The following is a 25,767-nucleotide window of genomic DNA, read 5'->3' on the forward strand; positions in this document are numbered from 1 at the left end:
TTTTAAAGTTATTTGAATGTACTCACCGAGTAAACAATGCTAAGTTTCTGAGCAAGTCAACTAGTGTGTCTTGATGGTACTGAACACAAGTTACATTTCAGTATAAAGCTTAGGAAAAAGCTACATGTCTCTCTACCTCACTGCTAAAGATCTGAAGTCTTTCGACAGTTTCGAAACGAGGCTACATATCTCAATCACCTGGGGGAAAGCATTTAAAATATAAATATGCCTGAGCCCCAATGCCAGATACATGGGCTCTCCAAGATACTGATGCAGTTGGCTGAAAACTGGGTCTTAGATCAGCATTTTAGAACAAATGTTCTAACTACCAAACAAATGTTTCTGCAACTGCCCTAATTCACCTGTGAGGAAGGGTTTTCTGCCAACATTTTCTCTAACTTAAAAGGCATAGAGAGGGAGTTCCCTGGTGGCCTAGTGGTTAGGATTTGGTGCTTGCACTGCTGTGGCCGGGGTTCAATCCCTGGTCGGGGAACTGTGATCCCACAAGCCGTGCAGCGCAGCCAAAAAAAAAAGGCATAGAGGAGAAGATTACATAAAAATATAGTTACCTTTCTGTTTTCTGGTTGCTTAGATTCACTTGCTTTTTTAGGAGCAAAGCAAGGTTTAAGAACAAACTGCAAAGAGGAGACTGAGGATATTATACAAAAGATAGCAGAATAAATGTAACCATTAAACAAAACTATATATCTTCCTAATGCCTTAAGGACCCCCCCCCACCGGCTAAAGTCAGAGAACCTGAGATTGTGTACAGCAGGGGAAAGAAAGCTATAGCAGACTGAAGGAACACTGTATCACGGAAATCAACCCCTCCAGGGAGCCAAGTGACAATGTGAAGACAGTCATCTTGACACTGGGATGAGAAGATTGCTGTTTCCAGTTTATTCAGATGGCTCAAGTATTTTCCTCATGCCAAGTAAAATGTAGGTCCTGATGCTAATAACTCAAAAAACTGTGCAACCACTGGCATTTCCCCTAACCTCACTTAGGTCACTGGGCATTACAAAAGAAGAGTTCTCCAAAGACCCCTCTTACTGTTCTAACACATTAGCCTAAATATCTAAACAAGTCTACCCATTTCTCCCTTCTGGATCCAAAAGGTCAAAGACCACCCACTTCCTCAATCAAAGGAGATATCTGGATAAGATACCTATTCACTATATTCTCTTCGCCCATCTTGATCCTTACCACCTCTCCTTTTCCTAGAACCTTCTCCTGAAATTTTTTGGTGCTCAGTTTTTCAAAAGAACTCTCACCTACTGTAGTGCCATCACAGGACTTTATTGTTATCTCTTACTAGGTGTATTCTGGAAATTAAAGAGCCTAAAAACCACTGATGGTCAATATTACATAAATTTGCTCTATCTGCCACAAGATGAAGCTTTTCTTTTTCAGCTGTATCTTTAAGGAGCCTACATATTACTTTTATTGGCAGAAAAGAAGGCTAACTGACTCTTATCCAAAGAAATACATATACAGTATACTGCAAGATTGGAAAGAGAGATTATACAAAGCATATGATTCAGACAAAATGAATGTGGGTAACTGGAAAACCAAATCCATTTACAGCATTTCTTTAGTTCAGAAGAGATGTATTCTAAATAGAGGAGTATTCTAAAGGCTAAAATTATAAACATAAAAGTCAACATATTTCCCATTTCCCACTTATATCATACCCTCACCCTGTACGCGCAAACGTGAACATACATACACAAAAGTCTCCAAAGTGCCTCCCAAGAAATTATTTAATCAATCATAAAAATCGCACATTTCAGCAGCCATAAGAATTGTAGCATGGAAAATTCCAAAGGTCCTGCTTTTAGCAGCTGAGAGGTAGAGGATGCTTTACAAAGACATTTTATATCAAGTTGTCTTCTTTGAGATGAGTATGGCAGCACAGAAAAAAACTGCTATAACCTGATTGAATATAAACAACATCCAAATGAAAGTAAAACTCTCTTATGAGTTGGCAAAGAAACTACCTGATATTTAAATTACAAACCTTTCCTTACAAGGACAAAAGGTTTATACTGGCTTAACAATACTGAAAAAGAGTGTGGTACAGGTAATTGCAATAAATGATGCAGCCCCTACTCTCCCCAAGCCAACAATTCATTTGTATTCTAAAGCTTTATGTATTTTCATAAAGATTATGTATTGTCAAAATACAAATATCAAGAGATTACCTGAAGTATAAGCAAACAACTTGAGAAAAATGGAGTTAAAAACCCTTGCAGAAAGCTAACCTGAACTTTTAAAAAAAACATGGAGGTAAAGAATAAGATTAAACTGCACATCAGGTAGTCAACAAAAGTCGGGTTTACTTTGCATCAACCCACACAAGCAAAATACTATCTTAAGTTGATCACTGAGCAGAGAATTCAGCAAGTCCAAATGAAGAGAGAGGGAGGTGTTTAAGGATGACAATCTGTAGAAGGAATGATCCAAACAGCAAGAGAATTCTTTGAATCTCTCAAGTAAACAACAGATGCCAGTACCACCTCATGCCCTCCCTTGTAATTGTCTTAACATGATTGCCAATACATTTGTACTCTTCAAAGTTCCAGGGTCATAAAACAGCTTTGTACTAGCTGAATGACTTGCTTTCAACGTCTGTATCATGGACTCCATTCAAATTCATTGTCCCGTCTCTACCTGGGGCGGAGGTGCTGGTTTGCCATTAAGAGCCATCTGGAATGGGGTGGCCTGGCCTGCAGGAGGTAAAGGGGCAGTCTTCAACTTCTTTGTACTAGTTTTGGATGGCCGTTCCTCCTCCTCTTCATCGGAATCCTGAAGGCCATACTTAGAAAAATGAGAGACCTAAGGAAGAGAAGAATCCAACAAAATCACTTTTAACACTGTTATATTCAGAAGGGCTTCCATTATACTTGCCCTTGCAATCTTACAGAATTAGCTTCAAAAAAAAAAAAAAAAAGAGAGATCAAAATATTTAAAGCACAATGAAATGTCACGTATCACACTTTACTGTTTTTTTCTACGATTTAGATGATGTTTGGTGCGTGTACCAGTTGCTCATATAATTACGAACTTTCTATATTAATACAGGAAACCAAATCCAGAAGAGTCATTACTATTTTCGGTATATATGTATATATTGCGTGTGCGCACACGTGTGTGTGTATGTACTGCCTAGTTGTTCCCTACCTACACAAGGGCCTTCAACAAGCTAAATAATCCAACTGGTCTAGAAGAGAAAGAATCCACTGGACTAAACTATCAAGGAAGGGAGGAAGTCAACCTCTACACACCCAGAAATCTTTAAAAGAATAAAAATTATTTAGGAAGAGGTGATCTACCAAGAGACAAAAATTCTGCCTGATGTCCCCAGTGATGTCACAAATTAGAAAAACACACCATAGAAGTATATCTAAATGGTCATAAGATGGGGTGTAGAACTTGAATCATGTGCTCAAAAAGTTTATAATAGCTCCTTACTGCTCTGGGGTTTAATGAGATGTGTAATTTGAAGCAAATTATGATGTATTTCTATATCTATTTCCTAATTTGTAGAAACAGAATTTAAAAAAGGATCTCTTCTAACACAGTTTATAACTACAGTTTATAAGAACTAGGTTAAATGACTATACCTTAAATACCCAAGAACCAGTTTCAGGACGGTACTCTTTGAACTGAGCTCCCTGTTTCCTTGAAACTGCTTCCAATCTTCCCTCATAGTTGATATCAGTAAGTCGATCTGGGCTCTTTATTAAACAACGAGATGTTTTATCTGTTGGCCAAACTCCATCCAATGTAACTTCAGCCTTCCTGTAATGTACAATCAAGTAAGTGTAAATATTTCATATTTATAACCAGAAAGCCAAGTAACACATATATACACAGCAAATAAAGGTACCTGTGTTACTGTGGAATTATTCTGCAGGTGTTTCATAAACTTGAGTCTTGGCTCCTAAGGTAGATGGGCTTAAGAGTAAGGAATTACCCCCACATCAACTAGCTAAATATCTGGTTCAAGAGTGTCAAACCCCACTTACTTCAAACTACCAAGGTACACCAATTATTTCCAATCCGATTTTTTTTAGTAAATTTATTTATTTATTTATTTTGGGCTGCATTGGGCCTTCATTGCTGCGTGTGGGCTTTTCTCTAGTTGTGGCGAGTGGGGGCTCCTCTTCGTTGCGGTGCATGGGCTTCTCATTGTGGTGGCTTCTCTTGTTGCGGAGCATGGGCTCTAGACATGCGGGCTTCAATACTTGTGGCTCACAGGCTTTGGAGTGCAGGCTCAGTAGTTGCGGCGCATGGGCTTAGCTGTTCCACAGCATGTGGGATCTTCCTGGACCAGAGCTCAAACCTGTGTCCCCTGCATTGGCAGGCGGATTCTCAACCGTTGTGCCACCAGGGAAGCCCCTCCAATCCGATTTTTTTTTGTGTGGATGGGGGGGAGGGGGGGAGGAGCCTGCATTGGTTCTTCGTTGCTGTGCTAGGGCTTCCTCTAGTTGCGGTGAGCTGGGGCTACTCTTTGCTGCGGTGGCTTCTCTTGCTGCAGAGCATGGGCTCTAGGCACGCGGGCTTCAGTAGTTGCAGCACGTGGGCTCAGTAGTTGTGGCACACGGGCTTAGTTGCTCCGTGGCATGTGGGATGTTCCTGGATCAGGGATTGAACCCGTATCACCCACACTGGCAGGCGGATTCTCTCTTATTGATTGATTGATTGATTGTCTGTGTTGGGTCTTCGTTGCTGTGCGTGAGCTCCCTCTAGTTGCGGTGAGTGGGGGCTACTCTTTGTTGTGGTGCGCAGGCTTCTTGTTGCGGTGCACAGGCTTCTCGTTGCGGTGACTTCTCTTGTTGCGGAGCACGGGCTTCAGTAGTTGTGGCGCACGGGCTTAGTTGCTCCACAGCATGTGGGATCTTCCTGGGCCAGGGCTTGAACGCGTGTCCCCTACATTGGCAGGCGGATTCTTAACCACTGCGGCAGGCAGATTCTTAAGCACTGTGCCACCAGGGTCCCCAATCTGATTTTAGTAACACTTAAGCTATGCATCCTCGACCAAGTCCGGTGTTAACAGTCCAGTGCAAAGACCTAAGTCTTAGTGAAGGTCTCAAAGTGCTATTGTACATAACAACAACAGTAATAATAGCAGCAACTACCATTAACAATGAATGCCTGCAGAGTGAGGTATCAGGAACATCACAGTATTAACCATTAAATAATGAGTGTGAATTGATGATAATAATGGTAATGTAATCCTTCTAACAGCAATATTTGAGATCAAGGACTGTGTCCTATTCATCCAGTATGCCTTGCATTTAGTACAGTGATTACCACATAATAACAGATGACTTTTTTTAACACTAATTTTTATTGTGGTTAAAAAGGTATAACAAAAGTTATCATCACCATTCTACTGTCTGTTTCTATGAATCTGACTCTCTACATGCCTCAAATAAGTTGACCCATACATTATTTGTCTTTCTGCAAGCAACTGGCGTATTTCACTTAGTATAATGTCCTGAAGGTTCATCTGTTCCGTAGCATGTGTCAAAGTTTCCTTCCTTTTTAAGGCTAAATAATATTCCACTGTGTGTACATACATTTTGTTTATTCATGGACACTTGGGTTTTTTCTCTCGTTTGGCTATTATGAACAGTGCTGCTATGAATATGGGTGTGTACATATTTTTTCAAGACTCTATTTTTCAATTCTTTTGGATACATACTCAGAAGTAGAATTGCTGGTTCATTTTTAATTTTTTGAGGAACCACCATATACTCTTTCCCATAGCAGCTGCAGCACATTTTACATTCCCACCAACAATACACAAAGGTTCTAATTTCTCCACACTCTTGCAAAAACATGCTATTTTTCTTTTAAGTAACCTCCTAAGCGGTGTGATAACTCACTGTGGGTTTTTTTTTTTTTTTTTTTTTGCGGTACGCGGGCCTCTCACTGTTGTGGCCTCTCCCGTTGCGGAGCACAGGCTCCGGACGCGCAGGCTCAGCGGCCATGGCTCACGGGCCCAGCCACTCCGCGGCATGTGGGATCTTCCTGGATTGGGGCACGAACCTGGGTCCCCTGCATTGGCAGGCAGACTCTCAACTACTGTGCCACCAGGGAAGCCCCTCACTGTGGTTTTGATTTGCATTTCCCTAATTATTATCAATGTTGAGCATCTTTTCATATGCTTTTTGGCCACTTGTTTATCGTATTTGGAGAATCATGTATTCAAGTCCTTTGCCCATTTTTAATTAGATTTTTTTAAAATGGTTGAGCTATAGAAGTTCTTCATATTCTGGATATATTTTTTAAATTAATTAATTTATTTATTTATGGCTGTGTTGGGTCTTCGTTTCTGTGCGAGGGCTTTCTCTACTTGTGGCAAGCGGGGGCCACTCTTCATCGCAGTGCGCGGTCCTCTCACTATCGCGGCCTCTTTTGTTGTGGAGCACAGGCTCCAGAGGTGCATGCTCAGTAATTGTGGCTCACGGGCCCAGTTGCTCCACGGCACGTGGGATCTTCCCAGACCAGGGCTCAAACCCGTGTCCCCTGCATTGGCAGGCAGATTCTCAACCACTGCGCCACCAGGGAAGCCCCATATTCTGGATATTAACCCCTTATTAGATATATGATTTGCTGGCTTTTCATTCTGTTGATTATGCCCTTTGATGTACAGAAGTTTTAAATTTTGGTGTAGTCCAGTTTATTTATTTTTACTATTTGTTGCCTATGCATTCAGTGTTGTACCCAGGAAATCTTTGCCATATATGTTGTGAAACATATTCTAAGAGCTTTATAGTTTTAAGTCTTATGTTTTAGGTCTTTGATCAATTTTGAGTTCATTTTTATTTATGGCATAAGGTAAGGGTACAACTTCATTCTTCTGTTGTGGATATCCAGTGTTCCCAAAACCATTTGATGAAGAGATTGCTCTTTCTCCATTGCATGGTCTTGGCAACCGTGTCACCATTTAACCATATATGTGTGGGCTCTCTATTCTGTTCCATTACTCTATATGTCTGTCTTTATGCCAGTAACACACTGTTTTGGTTACTGTAGCTTTGTTTTTCAAGTCAGGAAGTGTGAGTCCTCCAGCTCTGTTATTTTTCAAGATTAGTCTGGTTATTCATGGTACCCTTGAGATTCCATATGTTTTAGGATAATTTTTTCTATTTCTGCAAAAGATGCAGTTGGAATTTTGATAGGGATTGCATTAAATCTGTAGACTGCTTTGGGTAGTATGGATATCTTAACAATTTTAAGTCTTCCTATCCATGAACATGGAATATCTATTCATTTATATGTCTTCTTTAATTTCTCTCAGCAGTGTTTTGTAGTTTTCAGTGTACAAGTCTTTTGCCTCCTTGGTTAAGTTTATTCCTAAGTATTTTATTCTTCTTGATGCTACTGTAAATGAAACTGTCTTAACTTCCTTTTCAGATTATTGTCAGCGTACAGAAACTCAACTGTTTTTTGCATGTTGATTTTTTACCTTGCTACCTTACTAAATTTGTTTATTAGCTGTAAAGTTTTTTGTAGAATCTTCAGGCTTTCTACATATAAGATCACATTATCTGGGACTTCCCTGGCATCCCAGAGGTTAAGACTCCACACTTCCACTGCAGGGGGCATGGGTTTGATCCCTGGTTAAGAAACTAAGATCCCACATGCCGCACGGCACGGCCAAAAAAATAAGTAAAAATTAAAAAAAAAAGATCACATCATCTGTGAACAGAGATAATGTTACTTTCTTTTCAATTTGAATGTCTTTTATTTCTTTTTCTTGTTTAATTGCTTTGGCCCGGACTTCCGGCAGTGGCAAAAGCAAGCATCCTTGTCTTGTTCCTGATCTTAGAAGAAAAGCTCTCAGTCTTTCACTACTGAGTATGATGTTCACTGTGGGTTTTTCAAATATGGCCTTTTTATGCTGAGGTAGTTTCCTTCTATCTTTATTTTGCTGAGTGTCTTTATAATGAAAAGGTGTTGAATTCTGTCTAGGGCTTTTTCTGCACCAAGATGATCATGTGGTTTTCTTCCTTTATAAGTGTTATGCATGACATTCATCAATTTTTGTATGTTAAGCCATCTGTGCATTCCAGAAATAAATCCCATTTGGTCATGGTGTGTAATCCAATCGATGCAGTGTTGAATTCTGTCTGCTAGTATTCTGTTGAGGATATTTACATCAATAATTATTAAAGATATTTTGGTCTGTAGTTTTCTTTTCTTGTAGCATCTTTGTTTAGCTTTGGAGTCAGGGTAATGCTTGCCTCAAAGAATTAAAAAGTGTTCCCTCAATTTTTGGGAAGAGTTTGAGGAGAATGGTGTAAATTCTTCTTTAAATGTTTGGTATAATTCACCAGTGAAGCCATCTGGTCCAGTGCTTGGGTGAAGCGGGCACCAGGGCAGAGTGCATTGATTACTAATTCAATTTCCTTATTAGTTACAGGGCTGTTCAGAGCTTCTATTTCTTTGTTTTTATTATTATTTATAAATTTATTTATTTTTTGGCTGTGTTGGGTCTTCATTGCTGCGTGCGGACTTTCTCTAGTTGTGGCAAGTGGGGGCCACTCCTCGTTGTGGTGCGCGGGCCTCTCATTAAGGTGGCTTCTCCTGTTGTGGAGCACGTGCTCCAGGCACGTGGGCTTCGGTAGTTGTGGCACTCAGGCTTGGTAGTTGTGGCTCACGGGCTCTAGAGCGCAGGCTCAGTAGTTGTGGTGCACAGGCTTAGCTGCTCAGCACGTGGGATCTTCCCAGACCAGGCTTGAACCCGTGTCCCCCGCACTGGCAGGCAGATTCTTAACCACTGCACCACCAGGGAAGTCCCAGAGCTTCTATTTCTTCATGATTCAATATCAGTGGGTTGTGAACATAAATGACTTTAATTATGGCCCTTTCACGTGGATCATATTAGAAGCTAGTATCTCACACTAAAATATAGAGAAAGAGTTAAGCACAGTCACAACAGAAACAAGAAAAAAACAGTATTAAAAAGCATTTTCCGGGACTTCCTGGCAGTCCAGTGGTTAAGAATCTGTGCTTCCACTGAAGAGGGCAAGGGTTCGATCCCTGGTTGGGGAACTAAGATGCCACATGGTACGCAGTGTGGCCCCCAAAAAAAAGTGTTTCCCAAAAGTTTTTGGAAACTAACCAATTGGACCTGATGATATTAGGGAAAAGAAGTCAAAAAAGTCATACTATAGCATTTCTTTATCACTTTATATATATATAAATTTTTTTTTTTTCTTTTTTTTTGCAGTACGTGGGCCTCTCCTGTTGTGGAGCACAGGCTCCGGATGCGCAGGCTCAGCGGCCATAGCTCATGGGCCCAGCCACTCCGCGGCATGTGGGATCTTCCCAGACGGGGGGACGAACCCGTGTCCCCTGCATTGGCAGGCGGACCCTCAACCACTGCGCCACCAGGGAAGCCCCTATCACTTATACTTTTAAATGAAAGTAGAGAAACAATAATCACACACACTATAGTAAGTCAAAGGGATAAGTTGCAAAAAAACTGTATATAATATGAATACATTTGTGTTAACAGAAAAAATTGTGATTTAGCTGATTATTTTTTAAATATGTAAATAAATTCATACCTATTTAGCCCTTCACCCACAGGTGGTTTTTGGTTATCATCTAAGTAGACAATCACTTCTTTCCTTCGGATATGCACAATGTCATCTAAATTTAGATTTGTCAAATTCACATCTCCTTCAAAATAGATTGAACCATAACCTATAAATCAGAGCAAACAGTTAAAAACTCATCCTGTATAGAGAGCAAATACCCATTTCATACTTCTAGTGATTATATAATCAGAAGGAGCAAGCAGCTTTAAACATTAATCAATATTCTAAATCACCCAGCAATTCCTTGAATGGGTTATTTCATCTATAATATGTATTAGAAGGTGACATCAAATACATTTATCTGATTTAACATGTGCATTTTTACAGCACTTAACATTATCCTCAAAATAGCCTTTTAAAATCTCTCCCCAAATATCTGTATGGCTGCTACATAAACAACCCTTAACACCTAGCCTGCAGTATGAATTAAAATACTTGAGCCCTTCTTTTAATACAATACAGAAAGATGAGATTTTTCCCCAAGAAAATTTTATCTGTAATAACTTAATAATATGAAGTTGAACCTAAATATTACCCATCTCTTGTCAACTATTAATTTTCTCACTTAGTATTTCTTGCTGTTTACAGTATTTTAATTGTAGAAAATTGCAATGAGCCAAATACTTACTAAATACTTACAAACAGTCTTTGTAAAGACTGTTACAAAGTTCTAGTCTTTTTTGTTACTTGTCAATCAAAGTCTCTATTCAGGCCAAGGTGGGTCCAAATGTAGGTAAAAAACAAATTTAGCTATCAAGAGCTTCCTTTACTTAATTACAAAAATAAAGTGAAGATCTCTGGCTTATACACTACTAACTCTTAAATTCACACTCACCTTTACGACCAATAGTGAAGTCAGAGACAATGCACTCTCCTTTTTCATTGGTAATTTTAGCTAGGTCATCCATGGATGGAATAGTATAGTAGCCAACCTTAGTGAGAACGATGCCTATGACAAAAGAAACAGAAAATACCAGTTGTGACTGACCTCAGGTAGAGGAATTTTCAGTAATATTTATTTCACTTTTTCCTTTTTAAAAATTTTCTACAGAATGGATAATTTTAAAAATTACCTGAAATAATCAGTAAATTATTATAAAAAGAGAAAATATATAGGAATAAAGCATCTTTCCAAGCTAGTTTTCTTTTTTTTTCTTTCAATCTGCTTTTCTAAGAAACACTATTCTTAAGAGAAACCAAGTGTTTTTTTAAAAAAACCTCATGGTTAAGTAAGTTTGGAGAACATGCATAAGATAGTATAGTACAGGTTCTGAAAACTCACAAAACAATGACATCTACTTACTTAACCCAGTGTTTCCAAGACTTATTTAACCACAGAACTTCCTTTTCATATGACACCTATTAACATACTTGCACTATGAAAGGCATTCCATAGAATACATTCTGGGAAAGACTTATTTTTTTCTTTTATTTTACACATGGAAGATGTCCAAACCCAGGTTTTTGGCTTATGTGGTAATTTGCTGGATTAGAGGTGGAGCTAAAACTCCAAAACCAATGCTTTTAGTTTTACATGTTATTGCCTTCTATAAACCTCTTGTATCTTTCAAATTTACATCCTCAAATTGAGAGCTAAAATCAAGATGAAAAATCCTACATGAGAAAGTCCCACAGACAAATGGAAACTTAAAGGACTACATTGATGTTATTTTAAAAAGTGCTAACTAGGCAGATTTCTGAAGAAATCAAAGAAAATATAGCATGGGTATGCTTGTTCTAGTCACTCCTTGTTCCATTTATAGGAAGAGATCAGGCTAACTTGCTCTCTGAGAGGAAGAGTTTAAGGCCAATATAAGATCAAATTCCAGCCTCCAGCAATGCCCACTCACATGTTTAACTTGCTTCTCTATGGGCAAGTTTTAGAGGGTTGTTAAAGTGTCCTTGAGAATGGAATTTTAAATTGGGAGGCGGCAAAAAAGGTCAGTGAGAAAACTAGAAATAAAAAAAAATCTAGACTGGATATTTAAGATGCAGTATTATAATGAACTCATGTAGATGTCTAAACACAAATATAGATAACATAGGATTCTTAATGTGAAAGTATAAATTTGTTTCCTTAGGGCACCAAGTGACCAAAGATATATATGAAGGCAATAAGATAATTTAGATATAGAACAAGTTTACAGACACATCAAGACAAACTGTAAAATAAATTAAAAAAAAAAAAAAGACTAGGCAAAACTAATCTATGTGACAGAAACGAGACTGTGGTTGACTTCTTGAGATGGGGACACAAGAGAACTTTCCAGGGTGAAAGAAATGTTCTATCTCTTGATTGAGTATATATATATGTCAAAATTCACTGAAATGAACACTTAAGATCTGTGTACTTCACTATATGTAAATTGTACCTCAGTTAAAAGGGGGGAAGAAGGAATGTAATGACATTTGTCAAAACCCAAAAGAGATGTTAAGTCAACAGAGAAAAAAGGCAAACTTTAAGCATCCCATCAAGATACTTCAATCTTGTAGTTTATACTGTTTCATGGATTAGTGTGGAAAAACTAATCAGTTCACTGTTGGGGACAAAAAAGAAAAGCACAGAACTGAGGTGATAATAACCATAGCAACCACTAACATTTGAATGCCTATTCTAGTCAGGCATGGTCTAACTCAAATCTCAAAAATCTCATATGATAATACTGCTATAATTTTAATTAAAAAACTAATAAACAATATGTGAGTTTATAAAGCTAGGAAAAATTATGAGGATAGTCTCTCTGGATACAAAATTTGGGATATTTAAACTATATCAGGATAATTAATAAAATGAATTTTAACTACTCCAAAGGTACAAAAAAAAGTGAATTCCAAATCAACCAAAGCATCAGTGAGAAGTGTTTAAGTGTTAACTTCCATAAAATGCAATAAAAAACATTTAGGAGTTCAGATAGCTGACTTCTATTATGTTGAAAATCAGTGACAAACAAGAAGTCTCATATGACTGGTAGGAGATTACTCAAGTGCCAATCTGAATCTGACCTGCTGGATGCATATGGTAAGTATTATTTTCTATTTCTTCTCGGTCATCCTGCAGTGACTCCTCATGAAAAGAGGTCTCTTCACTGCTTCCTTCCAGCCCATTTCGCAAGGCAGCACGCATGTTTAATGCAACAATGGTATCATCCACACTGTTGCTGCTGTTATGTTTATTTCCAGCACTCTCTGGGGTTTGAGGAATGGGTTTGGCAATAGGGTTAGTATAAAAACGTGATACAAGAGAATCATCATCTCCATCCTGCTGATGGTTTTCATCCACTGGTTTGCTCAGAAAACTGAATCTGAAAAGGGAGAAAATAAATACTATCTTAGTCCCTTGAGTAGAAATAGTAAAATGGTAACAATCAAACATTGCTAGGCTTTTACTAGCATCTGGTGCTGTTCTAGGTAATTCCATGTATTAAAAATTCACTTAATACTTACGGTAAACCTGTAAAATAGGCTATCATTCTCTGTATTTTACAGAAAACTCGGACACAGAAAAATAACTTGCCAAGGTCACAAAGCTGTAAGTGCTAGAGTTGGGATTGTAACCCAGGAAATCTGGCTGTAGATTCCACGGCTTTAACTGACCTATTTTCATGAATGAACGAATCTGAGCATCACAATATTTAGTTTAAAGGGGGAAGGGGGGTGTCTACTATGTGGGGTCAAATATCAGTGGTGAATTTCAAAATAAAAAACTGAAAATTTAAAATTTTTGATATTATAATCAATAAGGTATTAATGATTCATTTATGAAAACTCAAACTAAAATTTTATCCAAAGAGAAAAAAAACAGGAGGGCAAAGACATATATACAAGGATTTTTCATTGAAGCATTATTTTGAATATAGGAATACCAACATAATCTAAATGTCCTCTAATAGAGAACTGATTGAATTACCTTACATTTACAATAATGGTTACAGACTCATTTAAAAAGAGGAGGCAGGTTATTCATATTGATATGGAAAGGTGTTTACAGTAAATGGAAATAAGCAGGTTACAGAATATTATTTCATGCATAAACTCTACAATATATAAGAATATATTTATAAATAAATTTTTAAACTGTAAGAATATATACTGAACTCTTAAGAATTAGTGTATATACTTGTACTTCCTCCTTTATATATTTCTATACTTTTTTATTTTTTTGGTTTGGTTACAGTGACTGTATATCACTTTAACAACCCCATCCAAAATGACATACATGGATACCAAAATAGTTTTGCAGAACTGAATCAGAAAAATAATTTTAAGGTCTAAAGTACTCAAGAAGCAACAAAACAACATAACTTCTAGATGCTCATATGCTGTAATACTGGGTTGGCCAAAAAGTTTGTTTGGATTTTTCTGTAAAATGTTATGGAAAAATCCGAACGAACTTTTTGGCCAAACCAATACTTCTAACTTCATAAAATTTCATAGAATGAATAAATTCTAAGCTCAGAATCTTTTCTAAATGAGCACAAGGCCCTCTACCAGAAGTAACCCAAATGAGAATTCAGTTTACCTCTCTCCATTTTCTGGATAATCAGATGGTGAAGCTAGATCTTCTGAATCACGATTAACAGGAGAGAAGAGATTGCTATTGTTAAGGTTTTTCAAAACCAACTTCTTAATGCTCTTCCTATAAACAGAGACCAAAAGAAAAAAAAGAAAGAACTCAGGCACACATAATTACATCAAAGACTATCTTAAAACCTTGAGTGGAAAGGGGCACTCTTATTCAATTCATATATATCTAAAATTGACCTAACAAGTTCAATTCACCAACTTATCCCATAAATACATAACCAGAGCACAAGGTCTCAAATATATTACACTCTGGTGTTTGGAAGAATAAGCTAAGCACATCAAAACCAAGTAGGAAATCCCCTAGAAAATACTCTTCCCTTTTTGAACTCTACATGTCTTTTCTCTCATTAAATACTTTTTCTTTTTTGGCAGTCAGGATTTATGACTGCTCCTGCATAGAACTTGGCACGCTGCCTTGAAGGAAAATAGGATAGATGTTTGTTGATTAAATGAGAAAGGTTTCTTTAAAAAAAAGACAAGAAAGAGGGGTAGAATCCCCTGATATCCAATGATGGAAATGACCATGAATACCTAAAAAGTTCAAGTTTGTGTACAATAGGTTTATTTAAGGCAACAACCTCTACAGCATACCAGCTTTAAGTAGAAAAACCATATAAGAGATCTTAATCAACCTCCACTTAAAAAGTCACTGGATTGGGCCTCCCTGGTGGCGCAGTGGTTGAGAGTCCGCCTGCCGATGCAGGGGATACGGGTTCGTGCCCCGGTCTGGGAGGATCCCATATGCCGCGGAGCGGCTGGGCCCGTGAGCCATGGCCGCTGAGCCTGCGCGTCCGGAGCCTGTGCTCCGCAGCGGGAGAGGCCACAGCAGTGAGAGGCCCGCGTACCGCAAAAAAAAAAAAAAAAAAAAAAAAAAAAAAAAAAAAGTCACTGGATTACCTAATGCACTCCATTCCCTCTTTTAGAAAAACCAACAACTGGGAATTCCCTGGAGGTCCAGTGGTTAGCAATGCACGTTTCCACGTCGTGGGTTTGATCCCTGGTTGGGGAACTAAGATCCCGCATGGTGTGCAGTACATACAAAAAAACCAAAAACAAAGCAAAACAAAAAAAACCCCACCAAACAACCCGCCTCCCCACCCCTCGCCCCCACTGCCACCCTAAACCAACCACTAAGTAGGTAGGCCACTCCCTTATTTATTCTAGTCTCAACAACTGGGTTATATAGTAGCAAACATCTAGTGTTTGTTCCTTACCTATGTATGCTATTTATACTCCTTATAGTAATGATGTTATTAAATAAGTATTAAGTAAGCCAATGAAACAGGCACTTGACAATAAAAAATTATTATTTCCATGAAAAATAAAACTTGCCCTCCTATTAATGGTAGACTAGGTAATATAGACTAATTCTCCTAGGAAGGATTACCAGAAAACTCAGAGCTCTTTCTAGGCATTAAGAGCCAACAAGATAGTAAAAAATGACTGTACCAGCAACCTGGGGGGACAGTGGTACAGGGAGGTGTCCGATATTTTGGGTTGCTTTTCTCCTGGAGACTTCTTGGATCCAAAGGGAAGGCTGAGAGGCTGATGGTGAACTTGACAGTCTTGTGGGACCAGGGAGGCAGAGATGAGTCTAGAGCTACCAAGGGGCGGGTCACTAGTAAATGCCACTTGTTTTGTGTTGGGACCTGAAAAGTCTCTACCCCTGAAGTTAAGAACTAAAAGTAAAAAGCACATGGTCCTAAGTTCAGCTATGACTCATCTCAATAAGCACTGTCATAAAAAAAAAAAAAAAAAACCTCTGAAGGTCAATATCATCATCCTTGAATTCCAGTTACTGCCACAGTTTTCTTCAAAGATAAATGGCCAATAACAACATAAGATACACAACATCATAAAGGGAATGCAAATTACAAGCATGAGGTACCACTTCACCCCCACCAGAATGGCTGTTAAAAACAAACAGACAAACCAGAAAATAACAAGAGCTGACAAGGATACGGAGAAAACTAAAACATTGTACACTGCTGGAGGGAAAGTAAAATGGTGCAGCGGCTATGGAAAACAGTTTGGCAGTTCTTTCTTTCTTTTTTCCTTTATTTTTTAACATCTTTAGTGGAGTATAATTGCTCTACAATGGTGTGTTAGTTTCGGCTTTATAACAAAGTGAATCAGCCATACATATACATATATCCCCACACCTCTTCCCTCTTGCGTCTCCCTCCCACCCTCCTTATCCCACCCCTCTAGGTGGTCACAAAGCATGGAGCTGATCTCCCTGTGCTATGAGGCTGCTTCCCACTAGCTACCAATTTTACATTTGGTAGCCCATGCCACTCTCTCACTTCGACCCAGCTTACCCTTCCCCCTCCCCATGTCCTCAAGTCCATTCTCTACGTCTGTGTCTTTATTCCTGGCTTGCCCCTAGGTTCTCCAGAACAAAATTTTTTTTTTTTTTTAGATTTCACATATATGTGTTAGCGTACGGTATTTTTCTCTTTCTGACTTACTTCACTCTGTATGACAGACTCTAGGTCCATCCACCTCACTACAAATAACTCAATTTCGTTTCTTTTTATGGCTGAGTAATATTCCATTGTATATATGTGCCACATCTTCTTTATCCATTCATCTATCGATGGACACGTACGTTGCTTCCATGTCCTGGCTACTGTAAACAGAGCTGCAATGAACATTGTGGTACATGACTCTTTTTGAATTATGGTTTTCTCAGGGTATACATCCAGTAGTGGGATTGCTGGGTCATATGGTAGTTCTATTTTTAGTTTTTTAAGGAACCTCCGTACTGTTCTCCATAGTGGCTTTATCAATTTACATTCCCACCAACAGTGTAAGAGGGTTCCCTTTTCTCCACATCCTCTCCAGTGTTTATTGTTTGTAGATTTTTTTGATGATGGCCATTCTGACTGGTGGGAGGTGATACCTCATTGTAGTTTTGATTTGCATTTCTCTAATGATTAGTGATGTTGAGCATCCTTTCATGTGTTTGTTGCCAATCTGTGTATCTTCTTTGGAGAAATGTCTATTTAGGTCTTCTGTCCATTTTTGGATTGGGTTGTTTGTTTTTTGGATATTGAGCTGCATGAGCTGCATGTAAATTTTAGAGATTAATCCTTTGTCAGTTGCTTTGTTTGCAAATATTTTCTCCCATTCTGAGCGCTGTCTTTTCATCTTGTTTATGGTTTCCTTTGCTGTGCAAAAGCTTTTACATTTCATTAGATCCCATCTGTTTTTGTTTTTAATTCCATTTCTCTAGGAGGTGGGCCAAAAAGGATCTTGCTGTGATTTATGTCAAAGAGTGTTCTTCCTATGTTTTCCTCTAAGAGGTTTATAGTGTCTGGCCTTACATTTAGGTCTTTAATCCATTTTGAGTTTATTTTTGTGTATGGTGTTAGGGAGTGTTCTAATTTCATTCTTTTACATGTAGCTGTCCAGTTTTCCCAGCACCACTTATTGAAGAGACTGTCTTTTCTCCATTGTATATTCGTGCCGCCTTTATCAAAAATAAGGTGACCATATGTGGGTGGGTTTATCTCTGGGCTTTCTATCCTGTTCCATTGATCTATATGTCTGTTTTTGTGTCCGTACCATACTGTCTTGATGACTGTAGCTTTGTAGTATAGTCTGAAGTCCAGGAGCCTGATCGCTCCAGCTCCATTTTTCTTTTTCAAGATTGCTTTGGCTCTTCGGGGTCTTTTGTGTTTCCATACAAATTGTGAAATTTTTTGTTCTAGTTCTGTGAAAAATGCCACTGGTAGTTTGATAAGGATTGATTGTATTGAATCTGTAGATGCTTTGGGTAGCACAGTCACTTTCACAAGGTTGATTCTTCCAATCCAAGAACGTGGTATATCTCTCCACATGTTTGGATCATCTTTAGTTTTTTTCATCAGTGTCTTCTAGTTTTCTGCATACATACAGGTCTTTTGTCTCCTTAGGTAGGTTTATTCCTAGGTATTTTATTCTTTTTGTTGCAGTGGTAAATGGGAATGTTTCCTTAACTTCTCTTTCTGATTTTTCATCATTAGTGTATAAGAATGCAATAGATTTCTGTGCATTAATTTTATATCCTGCTACTTTACCAAATTCATTGATTAGCTCTAGTAGTTTTCTGGTAGCATCTTTAGGATTCTCTATGTATAGTATCATGTCATCTGCAAACAGTGACAGCTTTACTTCTTCTTTTCTGATTTGGATTCCTTTTATTTCTTTTTCTTCTCTGACTGCTGTGGCTAAAACTTCCAAAACTATGTTAAATAATAGTGGTGAGAGTGGACAACCTTGTCTTGTTCCTGATCTTAGTGGAAATGCTTTCAGTTTTTCACCATTGAGGATGACGCTGGCTGTGGGTTTGTCATATATGGCCTTTATTATGTTGAGGTAAGTTCCCTCTATGCCCACTTTCTGAAGGTTTTTAAATCATAAATGGGTGTTGAATTTTGTCGAAAGCATTCTCTGCATCTATTGAGATGATCATATGGTTTTTCTCCTTCAATTTGTTAATATGGTGTATCACACTGATTGACTTGCATATATTGAAGAATCCTTGCATTCCTGGGATAAACCCCACTTGATCATGGTCTATGATTCTTTTAATGTGCTGTTGGATTCTGTTTGCTAGTATTTTGTTGAGGATTTTTGCATCTATGTTCATCAGTGATATTGGCCTGCAGTTTTCTTTCTTTGTGACATCTTTGTCTGGTTTTGGTATCAGGGTGATGGTGGCCTCACAGAATGAGTTTGGGAGTGTTCCTCCCTCTGCTATATTTTCGAAGAGTTTGAGAAGGATGGGTGTTAGCTCTTCTCTAAATGTTTGCTGGAATTTGTCTGTGAAGCCATCTGGTCCTGGGTTTTTGTTTGCTGGAAGATTTTTATCACAGTCTCAATTTCAGTGCTTGTCATTGGTTTGTTTATATTTTCTCTCTCTTCCTGGTTCAGGCTCAGAAGGTTGTGCTTTTCTAAGAATGTGTCCATTTCTTCCAGGTTGTCCATTTAATTGGCATATAATTGCTTGTAGTAATCTCTCATGATGCTTTGTATTTCTGCAGTGTTAGTTGTTATTTCTCCTTCTTCATTTCTAATTCTATTGATTTGAGTCTTCTCCGTTTTTTTCTTGATGAGTCTGGCTAATGGTTTATCAATTTTGTTTATCTTCTCAAAGAACCAGCTTTTAGTTTTATTGATCTTTGCTATCATTTCCTTCATTTCTTTTTCATTTATTTCTGATCTGATCTTAATGATTTCTTTCCTTCAGCTAACTTTGGGGTTTTTTGTTCTTCTTTCTCTAATTGCTCTAGGTATAAGGTTCTGTTGTTTATTTGAGATGTTTCTTATTTCTTGAAGCAGGATTGTTTGAGATGTTTCTTGTTTCTTGAGGCAGGACTGTATTGCTATAAACTTCCGTCTTAAGAACTGCTTTTGCTGCATCCCATAGGTTTTGGATCATTGTGTTTTCATTGTCTTTTGGTATTTTTTGATTTCCCCTTTGATTTCTTCAGTGATCTCTTGGTTATTTAGTACTGTATTGTTTAGCCTCCATGTGTTTGTATTTTTTACAGATCATTTCCTGTAATTGATACCTAGTCTCATTAGCGTTGTGATTGGAAAAGATACTTGATACAATTTGAATTTTTGAAAATTTGCCAAGGCTTGATTTGTGACCCACAATATGATCTATCCTGGAGAATGTTCCATGAGCACGTGAGAAGAAAGTATATTGTTATTTTTGGATGGAATGACCTATAAATATCAATTAAGTCCATCTTGTTTAATTTATCATTTAAAGCTTGTGCTTCCTTATTTATTTTCATTTTGGATGATCTGTCCATTGGTGAAAGTGGGGTGTTAAAGTCCCCTACTATGATTGTGTTACCGTTGATTTCCCCTTTTATGGCTGTAAGCATTTGCCTTATGTACTGAGGTGCTTCTATGTTGGGTGCATAAATATTTACAAATGTTATATCTTCTTCTTGGATCGATCCCTTGATCATTATGTAGTGTCCTTTGTCTCTTATAATAGTGTTTATTTTAAAGACTATTTTGTCTGATATGAGAATTGCTACTCCAGCTTTCTTTTGATTTCCATTTGCATGGAATATCTTTTTCCACCTCTCACTTTCAGTCTGCATGTGTCCCTAGGTCTGAAGTGGGTCTCTTGCAGACAGCATATATACAGGTCTTGTCTTTGTATCTATTCAGCCAATCTATGCCTTTTGGTTGGAGTATTTAATCTATTTACGCTTAAGGTAGTTATCGATATGTATGTTCCTATTACCATTTTCTTAACTGTTTCTTTTTTTTTTGCGGTACACGGGCCTCTCACTGTTGTGGCCTCTCCCGTTGCGGAGCACAGGCTCCAGATGCACAGGCTTAGCGGCCATGGCTCACGGGCCTAGCCGCTCCGCAGCATGTGGGATCTTCCCGGACCGGGGCATGAACCCGTGTCCCCTGCATCAGCAGGCGGACTCTCAACCACTGCGCCACCAGGGAAGCCCCTCTTAATTGTTTTGGGTTTGTTATTGTAGGTCTTTTCCTTCTCTTGTGTTTCCTGCCTAGAGAAGTTCCTTTAGCATTTGTTGTAAAGCTGGTTTGGTGGTGCTGAATTCTCTTAGCTTTTACTTGTCTGTAAAGGTTTTAATTTCTCCGTCAAGTCTGAATGAGATTCTTGCTGGGTAGAGTATTCTTGGTTGTAGGGTTTTTCCCTTTCATCACTTTAAGTATATCACGCCACTCCCTTCTGGCTTGTAGAGTTTCTGCTGAGAAATCAGCTGTTAACCTTATGGGAGTTCCCTTGTATGTTATTTGTTGTTTTTCCCTTGCTGCTTTTAGCATGTTTTCTTTGTATTTAATTTTTGATAGTTTGATGAATATGTGTCTTGGTGTGTTTCTCCTTGGATTTATCCTGTATGGGACTCTGCGCTTCCTGGACTTGATTAACTATTTCCTTTCCCATATTAGGGAAGTTTTCAACTATAATCTCTTCAAATATTTTCTCAGTCCCTTTCTTTTTCTCTTCCTCTTCTGGGACCCCTATAATTCGAACGTTGGTGTGTTTAATGTTGTCCCGGAGGTCTCTGAGACTGTCCTCAATTCTTTTCATTCGTTTTTCTTTATTTTGCTCTGAGGTAGTTATTTCCACTATTTTATCTTCCAGGTCACTTATCCGTTCTTCTGCCTCATTTATTCTGCTATTGATTCCTTCTAGAGAATTTTAAATTTCATTTATTGTGTTGTTCATGATGGTTTGTTTGCTCTTTAGTTCTTCTAGGTCCTTGTTAAACATTTCTTGTATTTTCTCCATTCCATTTCCAAGGTTTTGGGATCATCTTTACTATCATTACTCTGAATTCTTTTTCAGGTAGCCTGAACAGTTTGTCAGTTCTTTAAAAGGTTAAGTATAGAATCAATGTATGAGCAAACAATTCCAGTCCTGGATATATACTCAAAGGAATTGAAACTGGGACTCTGATACTTGTACACCAACATTTATAGCAGCAGTATTCACATAGCTAAAAGGTGGAAACAACCTAAAAGTCCATCAATAGATGGAATGGATAAACAAAATGTGGGTTAACCATACAGTGGAATATTATTCAGCCTTAAAAAGAAATGAAGTTCTGGGCTTCCCTGGTGGCACAGTGGTTGAGAATCCGCCTGCCGATGCAGGGGACACGGGTTCATACCCCGGTCAGGGAAGATCCCACATGCCGCGGAGCGGCTAGGCCTGTGAGCCATGGCCGCTGAGCCTGTGCATCTGGAGCCTGTGCTCCACAACGGGAGAGGCCACAACAGTGAGAGGCCCGCGTACCGCAAAAAAAAAAAAAAAAAAAAAAAAGAAAAAAAAAGAAATGAAGTTCTGATACATGCTACAACTTAATGAACCTCTAAAATATTATGCCAACTAATGAGAACATACTGTATAGCACAGGGAACTCTACTTAATGCACTGTGGTGACATGAATGGGAAGGAAGTCCAAAAGGGAGGGGATATGTGTATATGTATGGCTGATTCATTTTGCTGTACAGCAGAAACTAACACAACATTGTAAAGCAACTGTACTCCAATAAAAGTAATTTAAACAAATAAAATATTATGCCAAGTAAAATAATCCAGAAATGAAAGAGAATAAATTCTGTATGATTCTCTGTATATGAGGTATCTAAAATAGGCAAATTTTTACAGACAGAAAGTAATGGTTAAAAGGTTAACAGGTTTCTTCTTCTGGGGGAAGAAGAAAATAGGGAATTATCGCATGGCAGGTACAGAGTTTCTGTTTGGGATGATGAAGTTCTGGAGATACTGGTGGTGATAGCTACACAATATTGTAAATATACTTAACACCACTGAACTGTAATTGTATGTAACATAAATTTTACCATTTTAACCATTTTTATGTATATTTTACTACAATAAAAATTAGTAAGTAAAAAAAAACACAAGTAATTCAGGCACACATTTGTAAAAGCTGTTAAATATTAAAATAGATAAATTTAGGAAAACTGCAGATGTGTTCATATATGTTTTTGTGATTTGGAGGTTAAGGAAATAAGGTAACTGAAATATCCAAACCAAATAAATCACTATGTATGTAGAAGACCTAAATGATTAGCAAGCTTAGTATAATTTAATATCCCCAAACCCAACAATTATGGAATAAATATTCTTTTCAAATACATATGGAATGTTTATGAAAACTAACCATATGTTGGACTATTAAAGGAAGCCACAAGTTTCAAAAAACTGAAATCACCTGAAGTACTTTTTTCTTTTGCACATAAGCTAGAAATCAGTAACAAAGAGATAACTTAAAAATCTCCATGTTAGGAATTTATATTCTTGAATAACCCCAGGCTCAAAAATCCCCATGAAAATCAGAAAGCATTTATCATATAGTTATTTTTTGAACATTAAGAGTACTCCATATCAAAACTTGTAGAGTACAAATAGAGCTGAACTAAAAGGAAAATTTACATCTCTAAATGCATATATTAATATTTGAAAAGAAGGAAAGTTGAAAATAAAAGCTAAGCATCCATTTAGACAAAGGACAGAAAATTAAATACCATATAAAGAGGGGGGAATGGACCTCCCTGGTGGCACAGTGGTTAAGAATCCGTCTGCCAATGCAGGGGACACGGGTTGGAGCCCTGGTCCATGAAGATCCTACATTTGCGGAGCAACTAAGCCTGTGCACCACAACTACTGAGCCTGAGTTCTAGAGCCGGTGAGCCACAACTACTGAGCCCGCGCACCTAGAGCCCATGCTCCACAACAAGAGAAGCCACCGCAATGAGAAGCCTGCGCAGCACAACCAAGAGTAGCCCCCGCTCGCCACAACTAGAGAAAAGCCTGCGTGCAGGCAACAAAGACCCAATGCAGCCAAAAATAAAATAAATAAAAATTTTTTTAAAAAAAGAGGGGAGAAGGGACTAAAAATAAATATTAGTGAAAATGATAAATAAAATTAAAAATTAATGAAAGAGGAATCAGACTCGAGAGCATCAATAATGCCAGAAGTTAGTTCTTTGAAGTGGTCAATAAAACTGGTAGATCCCTGACCACATTGCTAAAATGAGAAGGCACAAAATACCCACATGAAAAAAAAAAAAAAAAAAAAAAAAAAAAAAAAAAAAAAAAAAATACCCACATGTCAGGAGTGAAAACACAGACATCCCTACAGATTCTACTAAAATGAAGAAGACAGTAAGGATATTTTTAAACAACTTTATGCCAGTAAGTTTGGAATTTTAATGAGCTGAAATTAATATTATAAGAACATAACTTGTCAAAAGTGACTCAAAAGAATGAAAAAGCGGATGTCCTATAACTTTAAAGTCAATAATTAAAACAAAACACCTTACTACAAATAACACTTCAGACTCGTATCTTCACCAGTATCCAACATCTAATGGAAGGGGGGGAAAAAGGCCTATCTTACACAAAGTCTTCCAGAGAATAGAGGGAATGATACAATTTGTGAGGTCAGCCTAATTTTTATACCAAAACTGGATAAGGAAATTATAAGACAGGAACATCCAAGCCAATCTAAATCAGGAACACAGCAGGCAAAAAAGTCCCGGACAAAATTTTACATGGTGAACTCTAAAAGAAAGTAAGTTGGGTTTCCCTGGTGGCGCAGTGGTTGAGAATCTGCCTGCTAATGCAGGGGACACAGGTTTGAGCCCTGGTCCAGGAGGATCCCACATGCCGCGGAGCAACTATGCCCATGCGCCACAACTACTGAGCCTACGCGTCTGGAGCCTGTGCTCCGCAACAAGAGAGGCCGCGATAGTGAGAGGCCTGTGCGCCGCGATGAAGAGTGGCCCCCGCTTGCTGCAACTAGAGAAAAAGCCCTCGCGCAGAAACGAAGATCCAACGCAGCCAAAAATAAATAAATAAATAAATAAATTAGGGGAAAAAGTGTTTTTTTTTTGTGGTACGTGGGCCTCTCACTGTTGTGGCCTTTCCCGTTGCGGAGCACAGGCTCCGGAAGCGCAGACTCAGCGGCCATGGCTCACGGGCCTAACCGCTCCGCGGCATGTGGGATCTTCCCAGACCAGGGCTCGAACCCGTGTCCCCTGCATCGGCAGGCGGACTCTCAACCACTGCGCCACCAGGGAAGCCCGGAAAAAAAGTTTAAAAGAAAGTAAGTTACCAAACACTATCAGGATCTATGGAGAGGGCTTAGGAGCCAACATGAAAGGGTTCCTTCTGGCCAAAGAGCGAACAACCTGGTGATCACAGAAAATATTAGCTGCAATGGATGGAAACACAGCAACAGGGGTGGGGGGGGGGGGAGAGAAGATGGTTTAATCAAATGTTTCACATGAAGAACGTACAAGTAAAAAACAAGGAACTAAATATGAAACATAAAAACAGCGTGAGGCAAATGTGAAGAGGACTGGAATCAGAAATATCAAGGTGAGACAGGTACAAAGGACAGACACAAGAAGCCAAAGAACAGAAAAGTGTCGTACAATTTGTGAAAGCAAAACTATGTGACTTTGAACACCAGGTTTATTTCAACAATGAAATATTTCATAAGTAAAAACAAGTGACAGATTCATGTATATTTCGCCATATTTACGTCACTGCCCTCACTTGGCTTATAGGAATATAGCGATATAGGAATAAGAGTTACTTGTTTGAACTTGTATTGAACTTGTTTCCCACAACCTTGCTACATTTATTTATTAGTTCAGAATTGACATATAGTAAACAGCACATATTAAATTGTACAATTCCATAAGCTTCAACATGTGTATACGCCAGTGAAACCATCATCACAATCAAGAAAAACAACATAGCCATAAATATCCAGAAGTCTCCTCATACACCTTGTAATCTCTCCTTTCTATCCCTCCAAGACCTCTCTCTCCCTCATGTCCAGGAAACAACTTGCACTTTCCAGTATTTTATATAAATGGTGTGGTGGGGGGAGAGACTATCTTGATAAATACAAGACAGAACACCAATTGGTCAAGTCATGTTTGAAACAAACATTGAAAAAAAAAACTGGAAAATAAATTTATATCCACTTGAAAAAAATATATGTGTATTTAAAACCAGAAACATATC

At 38.2% G+C, this 25,767-nt stretch overlaps 1 protein-coding gene across 7 annotated transcripts in view; it reads right to left on the reverse strand.

Annotated features, from left to right (window-relative positions):
• The window catches only part of NUP98 (nucleoporin 98 and 96 precursor), a gene marked incomplete at both ends in the record, with an annotated part of 86,985 nt that overhangs the window by 23,143 nt on the left and 38,075 nt on the right, over positions 1–25,767 (reverse strand). For all 7 annotated transcript variants that reach the window (XM_079707446.1, XM_079707445.1, XM_079707447.1 and 4 more), the window contains 6 exons: positions 2,674–2,838; positions 3,627–3,804; positions 9,591–9,729; positions 10,459–10,572; positions 12,627–12,925; positions 14,143–14,259. In XM_079707446.1, the coding sequence (XP_079563572.1) occupies positions 2,674–2,838; positions 3,627–3,804; positions 9,591–9,729; positions 10,459–10,572; positions 12,627–12,925; positions 14,143–14,259 (1,012 nt within the window). The remainder of the gene's footprint in view (positions 1–2,673; positions 2,839–3,626; positions 3,805–9,590; positions 9,730–10,458; positions 10,573–12,626; positions 12,926–14,142; positions 14,260–25,767) is intronic.

This window comes from Hyperoodon ampullatus, assembly GCF_949752795.1.
Source record: "Hyperoodon ampullatus genome assembly, chromosome: 7".
NCBI classification, from domain to species: domain Eukaryota; kingdom Metazoa; phylum Chordata; class Mammalia; order Artiodactyla; family Ziphiidae; genus Hyperoodon; species Hyperoodon ampullatus.